Here is a 13,436-nt window from a genome sequence, read left to right as displayed (position 1 = left end):
TGAAAATAAACGTGCATTTATATAGATTTCACGTCCTGAGGATTCCCCAAAGCACTTCACAGCTAAAGAATTACTTTTGACATGTAGTCGCTGTTATTATGTAGATAAACATGGCAGCCAATTTGTAAACTGCAAGGGCTCACAAATCACAAATAAGATAAATGACCAGTAAATCTGTTTTGGCGATACTGTTTGAGGGATAAATGTTGGCCAGGACACTTGGACAACTCCCCTGCTCTCCTTCATATTACCAAAGGATCTTTCACGTCCACCTGAACAAGCAAACAGGGCCTCACATTAACATCTCATCTAAAAGAAAGCACCTCCCTTAGTACTGCACTGAAGTGTCAACCTAGATTAAGTGCTCAAGTCTCAAGCCTTGAAACCACAACCTTCTGACTCAAAGGTGAGAATGCTGTAACTGTGCCAAGCTGACACTGGCAAGAACGCAGAAATCTGAAGTCTTATCGCTATTCCATTGGATCAGTCTCTCCAAAATTGCCACAAAGCTTATAATCATATTTGTGCTATAATTGAGATTGCCCAAGTCACAGAATAAAAACCAGAAGGAATTGCTTCCACACACATCAAGCTGAAGTTCAAATGCTTACCAAACTTTATATAGAAGGGTAAACAGTTAGGAAATCCTAAACAAAAAAAGGGACATGGGGAGCAAAGCGGACAGTATAAACAGGATCAGTTGAAATCAATTATCTTTGCCATTACCATCCAGTCAAGTTTCTTCAAATGCAGATGAGCACCGGGCCACCCATCTCCATGCATTAATACTCCAATGGACACAGGTTCACCTTGCAATTTTCCTACAAGTTTCCAGTCAATCTAATTTGGGACATTGGAGCAGGGGCAATAAACCACATAGCAATTCAATCCAGTATGCACCAATTCATGTTCCAGCAGCAGTTTCAAGAGGGTTATTGGAAAAGGTGGCCTGATCGTGCCCCTCTGTCAGTGGTGTGTGCCTAAGAGTAGATTTAGCCAAACTTTGAATCCATTAAACCCACCTTCTCAGTCTTTGTATGCTGTAAAAGGTCCTATGAGGTATTTGTTAAAAACAAACACAAGAACCACCACATTTAGACTTGACAAAAAGATAAAACCTGTCCCCAGTGAACAAAACTACTGAATGGCCATTATTATGGCTTGTAACAATTTGAAGTCATTTTCTTGCCTTCTACAGCTTTTCACACAAGGACAGACAAATGCACTTGTGCAATCCAGTTTCAGCATTCAGTATGCAATATACACCACATACTTCATTCCTTTACATTTACCATAAATGCACAAAGTCAAAATCTACATGCCAAATGCATGCATTTTGGTGCCCCATACTTCCTTGCTTTTATGTTTTCAGGTTTTAGTAACCACTTCCCAGGAGCCAATTGGTGAGCAACACAAGCGGTTTCCTCCCTCCCACTTTCCAGGACAGAGCCTGGCTTCCATTTGGCAATTCCCCCAGATTATTTGCGCAGAATAGTTAACTCACTGCTTACAAGGTCATGGGTCTGAAGTCACATCAGCTACTCATGGCACACTAACATACTGCATCTCTACTCCACTACTCAAGTGGCTTTAACATCCCCTGTACTGTACATTGAGCAGCATTTTGTGACTGCTGAGGGTACCACTCACAGCAAGATTTTCAGCTAAATATTTAAAATACAATTAATGTGAGAAGTACTCCTTCTCCCACCAGAATTGAATTTATATTTGAAAAAATAAAAACTGCAACAAAATAAATTGCATTAATATATTGCCTTACTGCATACCTAGGACATCCCAATGAATCACTTTTGAAGTGCAGCTACCATTGTTATGAAGCAAACGTGGCAGTTAATTTTGCACACAGCAAGATCCTACAAACAACAAATTAATGAGGGATTTTGTTTGATAACGCTCCTGTGAAGCGTATTGGGACATTTTACTGCGTTAAAGGCGCTATAAAAATGCACATTGTTGTGTAGTAATGAGGGAATCATAAATCGTGCTGTCACAAGCAACATAAGTATAAACCATGCGTTTCCTATGCCTTTCTCAAGTGAAATGAATGGTCATGGTATACCAGCAAATTTTCCAGGGAGGGGTTCATCTCAAATATAAATTAAATGAGATAAGCGGATGCTATCACATATTGTGTGGTAGGAAGCTTATCACACTGTGTCACTGTGTGGCAGCATTATAACTGGATTAACTTCCTTTACAAAAACTGCTGTAAATTTGGTGAACTTCAAGCATTGAAGCATCACACACAGCCAGTTCCATAGAACTGAGGCCACAAGACTGACATTTCTCTACAAACAGCACTTGAAAAGATTTTTTTTTAAATTTGCACTGCTTCCAACATTCAACCATATAACCAGAAAGTTTGGAGCCAAAACAGCCTCTTATTTTAAGACGTCACTCCTGCTAATATTTGTGATGTATCAACCACCTACACAACTAATACCTTTGAAGATTAAGCAGAGTATTCAAGTGTTTTCACAAAGGTACACAGGTTAGTAGATTGGATAGATAAACATCACATGAAATTTAATGGGTAGATAAACATCAGATGAAATTTAATGGGTAGATAAACATCAGATGAAATTTAATGCTGAGAACTGTGAGCAAGAATAAGGAGGACATATACATGAAACAGTAAAACGAGCAGGAGACACTTCGGGATTCAGATACATAAACCTTTAAATGTGGGAGGACAAGTTGATAAAAATAGCACGAGATCCTAGGTTTCATAAATATTCAATATAGAATACAAAAAAATGGGGAAATGCCAAACCTATACAAAATATTAGTTAGGCCACAGATGGAATATTCCAGATATCTTCATTTCTCCCACTGTGGCCTCTTGTGGATCTCACCCCCTTCCTTCACCCAACCATTTGCAGCTGTGCCTTTAGCCAACTAGGCCCCACACTCTGGAATTCCCTTCCTATACCCTCCATCTTTCCACCTCCCACTCCTCTACGAGCCTCCTTATAACCCACCTCCTAATATCTCCTTCGATGGTTCAGCGTCCTTTCTATTACACCTCCACAAAGAGTCATGGGATTTTTTCTACGTTAAAGGCATTATATAAACGCAGGTTGATGCTGCTGTTGATACCAAAGTCCAGCTTTGGATGCCCTAGTTTAGAAAGACTGTCAAGGACGTAGAGAAGGTGCAGAAGAGATTGACAAAGATAATACCGGGAATGAGAGGCTTTAGTTGTGAGCAGTGACTAGAAGAACTAGGGCTCTTTTCTATTACAATATTAAAAGAAGATCTGATAAGTATTGAAGATTACAAGGGCTTTTGATAAGGTAAAATTATTTCCACTGGTTGATAAGTCAATAGCTAGATGACATAATAGACACATTAGAAGAATGTTTTTTGAAATGCAGAAGATTGTTAGGACACAGAATTCCCTAACAGAAACAGTGGTGGAAGCAGAAACGGTAACAACTTTTAAAAAGGAAGTGAACAAATATTTGAAAAATTAAAAATGTAAAGGGTATGGGGAAAGGGCAAGGTAATGGGGCTAATTGGATAGTTCTTTGAGACCTGGCATAGACACAGTAGGCCAAATGCCCTCCTTCTCTACTGTAAAATTCTATGATTCTGATTCTATTAACCTTCAGCATTGAACTTATGTACATGGGCTGAGAGGGAGAGTCAGACTATTTTAGGTTTTGAGGATTTTTCTAATCAATAGTTAATAACCTTGATCAGACACAAAGTTGAATATTTCAAACGTTAAAACATTACATACAAACAGTTTACAGTACTGTTTACCCCCTGTAGTCTCCAAAAACAGCATTGTAAACTGCATACTCTATTGTCAAAAGAAAGAATTTATGATTCTCACTTCCAATGTCATCAGCCATCGTGCTTCTGAGCTGCCTCTTTCTTACTTTATATTGTATACTCCCCCAGACCATAATGGGGAAATAAAAGTGTGTGTGTGTGGGGGGGGGGGGGGGGGGGGGCAGGAAATCAAATATTTTGTTTTGGCTGTTGAGACTCAAGATTTCACCACGTTAATAATTCACTTCTTGACTATACACTGCTGTATTATATTTTTACCAAACAGAAACCTAGCCCTGGCAAGGTAAATATTAATCAGTTTAGCAAGGATTGACCCTCCCTCCAAATATGTCTCTCCTTTTCTCCTGTAACCCTTTTGGGTGCCAGCAACCATCTGCAACTAGCCCAAGTGATCATTCTTCATGTCAGCCTATACAATAAGTGTTGTCAAACTATTCAACCATGGAGGAAGAGAAGAAAGAAGTCAAGACTGATTTGTCCTCACCCAACACTCATACTTACCTATAGTTCAGTGGAGAGCTATCAGGACCAACAATCCTGGCTGATTTTCTCTCTTTTCCCCACCCCCCCCTTCCTTAAATCTGTTATATTGAGGCCACTGTTGTGCACCCAGTTAACTGAGCACAGACCTGGGACCTTCTACTGTGTCTGGCTCAGTATCACAATGTGTATTTACCCAATGAGTCTATCAAACTCAGGTTTTTTATACCTTTATAAAATTATGCTATCAGGTACCCTCTTGGTCTCATATATCAGAGGATTTTTTTTTGGTCTGGTAAGTTTGGAAACACCCCTCTCTCTCGCTTCAGGGCACAAAAGTTACTGCTACGATTCAGGGAAGGTTAAGGGCTATAAATCAAGCAACCTCAGGTCAAAATTCCTTCCATACAGTCTCAGTTGCTAATACTATGAACCTAATATACAATTTTTGTATATAGTGGCTTTCACGTAATCTCAATATCTCAAACCATAATCTTGGTCTTGCTCTCATGACCAAAGTCCCAAAAACTTTGTACCCATCTGTGCCTACTGTATATCAGGGACAAAGCACAATGTGTTCATGGAAGGAAGGGGACGAGATAGCAAGACGGTGAAAAGGAGGTTGACAGTCAAATATGTGCTCCAGACAACCATTGCAAAAACAGAAATGGAAGGCCTCTACTACATGTAAAATGTATATGAACTCAAGACATACTTTACTTGCATCACAGTATGCAAAGTACAGGGATAAACAAATGTATTAAAATACAATTGTGTTTCCATGATATCAGCAAAATTCAACACATCATAATAGTATGTTAAGAGCTTGTACAGTCCTTTACAATATGCCCAGGCCCCTTTCCCCCTCAGAGACACAGACTTCAGAGGTGGTACTGAGGAAAGCAGTCACTGATAGTGGAAACATTACACAAGCAGAGCAACAATCCAGGGAATGAGAAAAGTAAGCAGACAGCAGTTGAACTTGCAGCTCAAGCTGACAAGCAGGATCGGCACCCTCAGAACCTGCTTCAAAATAGCAGAGGAGCGAGCTCACCTTCAACAAGAACTCTGAACTCAAACAGAACCTATCCGCTGTCCTGCAAAGGAATTCCTTCCCCAAACTCCCAAGGAACCAACACCTGAAAGCAGATAAAAATAAACAGCTGACAGTACAAACACTGCAGCCTGCAGGAGCTAGCAGGCTTACACCGAGGAGCAGAGAACACCAGGCCTGCACTCACCTCAGTTTTCTGGTTCAAGAACTGCAGAGTTCATGTTAGACTGCCACCGAAATCCTCCAGTGATTTTCCTTGCTGCCAATGTCAGTTGGAAGATACTGCTGCCTAATATTTTAAACTTCTGTTACTCATCTCCACCACAAGCATAAAATGGATACCATCTTGGACCCCAACTCTTCTGCCTCTTAATCATTTTCCTGTTTCCACATGGGCCCCTTCTCCACTACTAATCTCTCAAACACAATCCAACCCAACAAATTCCTCTCAGCCCTCCCATCTTTTTCTCTCTTGCCCCATTCATCATTCCTCCCCAAAACTCCTCTCTCTCTTGTGCCCCAGGCTCTTTCCCCCAATAAGGAGGCTTATTGCCTCCCTCTACCTCAACTTAGACATCTTTCACCATGCCCACAGAGGTGCATGTTAGTCGCTCTGCCCCAATCATCCAAATTGCTTCATTCGCAATTTTTGCTATTTCCCTCATCTATACACTTCCCTGGAGCTAACTTCTCTAACTTACGCTTCATCTCTCTCCCCATCTGCACTCTCTCTGACTCCTTGAAGGATGCCAACACTGCCAGGTCCCAACATACAAGTCACAGGCACCCAGCAGCAATCACAATGTAAACGTCAGGAACAGGCAGCACAAAAACTCCTCTCAAGAGCAACGTAAAAACAGCTAACTTCTGTATCAGTGGAGCATTGGAATTCAATGTGGCTCAGTGATGGATGTTAGCTGCTGGGGCTGCTTTACTTTAATTGGTTCTGCAGCCTTAAATCCAGGCTGTGTCAGTGCTATTGGTAAAGTTGAGGAATTCAGTCATCTCTAACAACTTTTCCCCACAACACTCAGTTGAAAAATAATTTTTGGTAAGTATTTTGCAGTTGCAGCTTTAAAGGGGCACTATCCCCATTGAAGAGTATTTGGCAAGCTATTTTTTTTGTTTGAAGAGCTGTGCACCAATCATACCCAAAAACACAGTGATACGATTTGCATATTCACATGTAGGGTGAAAAATAAGCTTTTGTATGAAGACAGTACTCCTTTATTAATTTAAAACACTGCACAGTAAAAAGCTGTCTTTGCAATAAAAGCCTAATAAACCACAGAAGCCCAAAATCTCCATCTAGCAGCAAGCCCAATACCTTGTGTCCACCTAGATCATACATCAAACAAGAGCTCCAAATAAAGCACCCATCCTTGTCCAACAAGAACTACCTCAGCACACCCAATAGATACTAATTCAAGTACTTATTAACTATCCATGCTATTAGTGCTGAGGAATTCACAGTTCATAAGCAACACAGTGGAATATTTATTTTAATAGTCACCATTCTGAATAAATATTAGTACATTCCACCAGCGATTTCATTCAGAGATGATTCTTCTGCAGGGATATTAAATAAAGGATTTTATAGGCGCCAACTGTGGCTCAGTGGTTGCACTCTTGCCTTGAGTCAGAGGGTCTTGGGTTCAAGTCCCACTCTCGAGACTTGAGCCCATAATCTAGGCTGACACTTCAGGTGCAGTACTGAGGAAGTGCTGCTCTGTCGGAGGTGCCGTCTATCCGATGAGACGTTATACCAGGGCCCCGTCTACCCTTTCAGGTGGATGTAAAAGATCCCATGGCAGTACTTCGATGAAGAGCATCCTGGCCAATATTTATTCCTCAACCAACATCACTAAAAAAAAATTATCTGGTCATTATCTCATTGTTGTTTGTGGGACCTTGCTGTGCGCAAATTGGCTGCTGTGTTTCCGACATTACACAGCGACGACACTTCAAAAATTACTTAATTGGTAGTAAAGAGCTTTGGGACATCCTGGGGTTGTGAAATGTGCTATATAAATGCAAGTCTTTTCTTTTCATAAATGTTTCCTGACCCATTTTGCAATAAAACAGTTTTTAAAAGTGAAAAAAATATGGAATAGCCGCTGAGCTATAATGATGCAATTCAATTGAGTAGGTCAGTAAAACCAGAGGTAGACTGCAACAAACTCACAAGCATGTCAAAAGTGTGAGTGAACTCGAAGTCCTTTCACACGTTGAGGTACAAGTAGAATCCACCAGTTAGAGCAACACCGTACTTAATCTTCAGACGTTAGCATGAAGTTTAAAATGGTTCTGCAGTAGAACTAAAAAGTTAGCTTCACACTACCCACACAAACTCTGGCTTATTTTCAGGATAGCCAGGAAATAAAGAGAGTGGCGTGAGTGAGGGATGGGCACTGGAACATATAGACTAGCAAGTGAAAATGCTGGATCAATTTGACTGGAAGAATCAGACATGATTGAGCTACTGTAAACCTCAATGGGTGGTATAAAGATTTACAATCAGCTTAAGCAGAGTTCCCAGATCACTGCAATATAATATGCACTGCTCACAGTAATCCTGTCATTTTACTTCCCAATGGGTTAACAACTCTCTAATTTGGACACAAATGCAGTCAAGGAGCTGTTAAGTTTTTCATAATCACAAAATCTGGTTTCTAAAATTATATTTATCACAAAAGATAAATGCTTTCTATACTGCACTTTTATTTCCACTGGCTGAACTTAATGCCCAGTTATTTATGCACAACATGGCAAAATATAGGGAAAAAAATTATATATTGCACCCAAATTTTAACTGCAATTTTATTAGAAAATATGAACCATTTTTCAATAAGTACACATTGCACCACTTCTAATTCCCTATGGAGTTACTACCCTGATAAGACACAGGTAGGGTTTCATATGTTCTCATTTAGTAAAAGCAAAAGGTGTCAAACCTAATCAAAAATGGCCAAATCGGTAGATATGCTAGAACTTTTCCTTCCTTTCACACAAACAATTTTACTGTCGCAAGTTCACTGAGGATGCCAGGAGACTCCTTTTCTCACATTGGGGAACGTGTAATAAGTTTCAGAAGTACAGTGGTCAACACATAAGAAAATTCCCAAAGCCCAAGGAGCAGTACCAGCAGCAGCTTGTACCAGGACCGTGCACTGGTACAACATCAACATAAGAGATAGGAGCAGGAGTGGGCATTTAGCCCTTCGAGCCTGCTCTGTCATTCAATGAGATCATGGCTGATCTGATTCTGACCTTAACTCCACTTTCCCGCCTGTTCCCCATATCCTTTGACTCCCTTGATGATCAAAAAAATTGTCTAACTCAGCCTTGAATATATTCAATGACTCAGCCGCCACCGCTGTTTGGGGCAAAAAATTCCAAAGGTTCACAACCCTCAGAGAAGAAATTTCTCCTCATCTCCATCTTAAGTGGGCAACCCCTTATTCTGAGACTATGCCCTAGTTCTAGATTCCCCTATGAAGGGAAACATCCTCTCAGCATTTACCCTGTCAAGCCCCCTCAGAATCTTGTATGTTTCAATAAGATCTCCTCTCATTCTTTTAAACTCCAGTGAGTATAGGCCCAACCTGTTCAATCTTTCCTCAGAAGACAACCCTTCCATACCCGGAATCAACCTAGTGAACCTTCCCTGAACCGCCTCCGATGCAAGTATATCAACCATTAGAAAAGGAGAGAAGGAAGGGAAAAGAACATTCCCTGAGTGCGAGAGGAGTTTGCAGCGCAGCGCCCCGGCCACCTTACACACTGCTCACCGGCAAAAGGAGGGAGGGGAGACGGTCGATGAGATAAGAACACGTAGCGCAGCTTCGGAGTTGCCGTCCATTTCTCTCTCCCCCACCCGGTGCCTCAACTTAGGATCCCCGGCGCTGGCGTCAAGCCCCGCGGGCCGGACCAGGCCAGGAGAGGAGAGGAGAGAGGTAGAAGAGACAACACAAACAAGTAGAAGGGAAAAAAAGCCACTCACAGATTTTGCCCCTCAGGCTCTGTAAGATGCGAACGACTTTATCTTCTTCCGCCATGACTCCCTTCCAGCGTTTGTCTACTGTACATCTTGTATTCCTCACATCCGTTGATGGGCACTCGGAAAGGGGTGGGGGGAGGGGCGGTTGGACCCTGGGCGGCGCGTCACGTCTCGCTCTCCCATTGGAGCAGCGCGCGCTGCGGTCGGGCACGCGCACCCCGTCAGCCAGCGGGGAAAGAGAGTGGGAGGAGCTCCAGTAACAAAGCGGGCAGCGACGTCATCGTTTCCCAGTAAACTACCACCCATGAAAGATTGAATCTAGTCAAAAGGCAGTTCAGCGCAATTCTGCTGCATGCAAATGTGGTATTTTTTTTGTGTGTGTGTGTGTGTGTGTGCAGGTAACCCTCTGTCTCCTGTGTTTATGTAACGCCTCTCTAATAAATTAATCTCCCATTGAATACAGAGCCAAGACCAAGTGTGATTGATCTTCAGGTGAAATGGGTTAGTGGGCATGGAATAAGGAGGCGAAGATGCATAGATAGAATTCAGTCCCGTTTTAAAGCCATAATTTCTGTCGTTATTTTATATTCTTTTAATTGTATATTACTATTTAGAGTTAAATAGCAAACTTTAAGGGCGCTGTTTAAAATGCAAGTTGTCGTAGTTAAATAGCAAAACTGGCACTTTGGGATGCAGTGTGTGAAGCATAGCAGTTTCTCCGCAGTACGGTCTGAGCTGGAAAACTGAGGGGCTACAGCAGCACCACTGGTAATCACTGGTAATTACAGCTTGATGTCGACAGAAGCCGTTTCAATTATAAATATGAACATAAGCATTTACAATGAATGGGTTAACACACAAGTGTGACAAAAACATGGCAGGAAGATTTTGTGGACACAACGTGTGTGGAGAAGATTTTTAATATATTATACATAAAAATTCAGTTTGGAGAACTTTTAAATTTGCAATCGAAAATAACCTATTTCTATGTAGTGACCACGGCTGGAAGTGTGTGTGTGTGTGTGTGCAAATCTTCAGCACCCGTGGAAGGGTACACTAGCATCGGTCTACCTTCAGGAAAGGAGGGAGAAAGGGCACAAAACAATTAATTAAAATTGAATAAAAGCACCTCCAGTAAAGTATACAAAAGAAGATTGCCTACTTTGTTAAGATATCCTCATTCTTCTAATGAACATACTATAGGACTAAATCAACAGGGAGATCAAAATAACATAGTCCCTTCAAGACTTTTTGGTGTTTGTGATTCAAACATATAAGGATCACATTTCTTCTTTCTCACCGTTCAAAAGGTATCGCTTCTGGTTTTTTTTTGCTACGGCATGTACAAAACAATTAGGATGAAACAAGGTAAACAGTAATTATAACAGAACTACTTATAATCTGATACCCGGGAGAAGAACATAGGGATTGGGTGGAAGGCATCCCGTGTGTTAAAGATGCTTCAATTGCGGAATGAGAAAGACCCAACAAGCAGACTATTTTTCGATTTTCCCCATTTCGAGTCTCTGCATACCTTAGGAATCTGACAATAGTACGTAGAATGAGATGGCCCTTAAGCTGAGACAAAAAAAAGTCAAAACAGTTCTACCAAATTGTAAATTGTCTCTCTTTGATAAATCCAAACAGTAAGAGTTTCTGAGTGACAGCCTGCAGATGTTGGCAAGATAAACTTTTGTATATTTAGCCCAAAATATAGTTATATGTCTGTGGAACGATTTTTCATTTTACTTCTGAGCTGGTAATAATGCAGGGTACGTTCAATAAACTTTTTTTCAGCTTTTGTTTGGAGACTGATCGAAGAATACGTGTCCTAAAAAACGAAAAGAGCTTTCTCGTCTTCTGAGTAAATTTGTTTCTGCCTTAGAAGTACAACAGAACTCTGGTGGCATCCACATCATGAAATATTCCACTTTGGATTTATGAGGGGTTGAGAAAATGAGGAACTGGTAATATCTTGCTATAAAGAATATTTTTAAACCAACTTTGGAATGAATTTTGGCTGAGACTTTAAGAATAGCCAGCATATTATGCCATATTATATTGGCTGAACAACTACCCATACATGAAGCCTATTGACTCTTCTAATTTAAGCCACTGCTAACAAGAGTGAAGTTTTCCATGTAAGGAATTTTGGTTTACAAGAAAGTGAAGGTTTTTATATGAATCTGAAAGAGGAAAATCCTAACAAGTTTTCTCAACTTTTTTGAAGACATTATAAATAATGAAGATGGTGGAACATGCTTTGATGTAATTTATTAGTACTTTCAGAAAGCCTTCCACAAAGTTCCATGTGAGAGACTACTAATAAAATTAAAAACCATGGGAATCCAGGGTGGAGCATAGGACTGAATAAGAATTTGGATAAAAAAATATAGGAAAGAGAAAGTAATCATGAGAGGTGTAATGTCAGACTGAGGGAAGGTGTTGAGTGGAGTACTGCAGTGTTCAGTCCTTGCATCCCTGTTGTTTATTATCTACATAAATGAGCTGGATGCAGAAATTAAATTTGAGTTCAGTTTTTTTAAAAAGCTGGTGTCAGTAAAAGTGACCATGAATCTATTGTATTGTAAAAACCCAACTGGTTCACTAATGTCCTTTGGGGAAAGAAACCTGCCATCCTTGCCCAGTCTCGTCAATATGTGACACCAGGCCCACAGCAACGTGGTTAACTCTTAACTCTGAAGTGGCCTCGCAAGCCATTCAGTTGTATCAAACCACTACAAAGGTTAACAAAATAGCAGTTCAAGAAGAAGGCCCACCATCAGTTTCTCAGGGCAACAAGGGATGAGCAATAAATGCCAGCCTTGCCAGTGACACCCACATCCCAACAATTAATTAAAAATTGAATTTGCGGACAAGGCTAAAATATGGAGAGCAGCAAGGATAAAGAATGCAGTTAACAATTTGTAGAAGGATTTAGATAGTAATGCAGTCAAGCATTCAACTGGCAAGTGAAATCTAACACTAAAGTGAAGTATTCAGTATTGTGCAAAAACAATAAGTGATATAGATATACAATGAAGGGAATAGAATTATCATAGGGAAACTTCGAAAGAAACCTTGATGTAATAGTAGAGCTGTCACTTTGAATGTTGAGACAGGTGAGTAAATAATTGAGAAAGCATAAAGAATGTGCGTATACATAACTATAACATGGAGGTAATGCTTTTGCACAGGCCATTGCTAGAACTGCACCAAGGCTATAGCGAGAAGACCAATTATTTTCTGAATCAAGGACAAAGGACTCAACTGAAAAGAAGCATTTTTGTTTGGTTGCATTATTGAGGAGGAATATTTAAATAACTGCAATTTGGAACTGGTGTACTTTCCCACACTACTGATCAACATGAGCAGATTTTTTTCTTCTTGCCAGTTGATTTTCTCTCAGCACTGGCTGGTGCTGAAGACTATTTCTCAGCACTTCGACACCAAATGAGTTTACGGGTCCACTGCAAGAAAAGTACAAGAGAATAATCAGGGCCAACTGTTACCAGTCAAGACAAAGAACAAACCAATAGCACCAGCGTGTGCAGCTTTGTGTAGGGACTATTGACATAGCAGGAGAATGATTTTGAGGGGGATCAGGGGCAATCAAGCATTTGGATCTTGGCGAATTCCCTTATCATAGAATTATTACAGCACAGAAGGAAGCCCATCGAGCCTGCGCCGGATCTTTGTAAGAGCAATCCAGTTAATCCCATTACCCCCCTCTTTCCCCGTAGCCCTGAAATGTTTTTTCCAAATATTTATCCAGTTCCTTTTTGAAAGCCACAATTGAATCTGCATCCACCACCCTTTCAGGCAATGCATTCCAGATCATAACTACTCACTGCGTAAAAAAGTTTTTCCTCATGCCGCCTCTGGCTCTTTTGCCAATCACCTTAAAAATCTGTGTCTGGTGGTTCTTGACCCTTCCACCAATGGGAAGAGTCTCTATCAACTCTGTCGAGACCAGTCATGATTTTGTACACCTCTATCAAATCTCCTCTCAGCCTTCTCTGCTCTAAGGAGAACAACCCCAGCTTCTCCAGTCTATCCACGTAACTGAAGACCCTCATC

The 13,436-nt window shown here is 40.8% G+C and overlaps 1 protein-coding gene across 1 annotated transcript in view; it reads right to left on the bottom strand.

The window, feature by feature from the left end:
- The window catches only part of rasa2 (RAS p21 protein activator 2), a 132,354-nt gene extending 122,874 nt beyond the window's left edge, over positions 1 to 9,480 (bottom strand). The window contains exon 1 of the mRNA XM_067995075.1: positions 9,360 to 9,480. Within this exon, the coding sequence (XP_067851176.1) occupies positions 9,360 to 9,414 (55 nt within the window). The 5' untranslated portion in view covers positions 9,415 to 9,480. The remainder of the gene's footprint in view (positions 1 to 9,359) is intronic.
- Between the last annotated feature and the right edge of the window lie 3,956 nt (positions 9,481 to 13,436).

Source organism: Heptranchias perlo, chromosome 13 (assembly GCF_035084215.1).
Source record: "Heptranchias perlo isolate sHepPer1 chromosome 13, sHepPer1.hap1, whole genome shotgun sequence".
Classification (NCBI taxonomy): domain Eukaryota; kingdom Metazoa; phylum Chordata; class Chondrichthyes; order Hexanchiformes; family Hexanchidae; genus Heptranchias; species Heptranchias perlo.
This window is presented reverse-complemented; position numbering and strand designations above follow the sequence as displayed.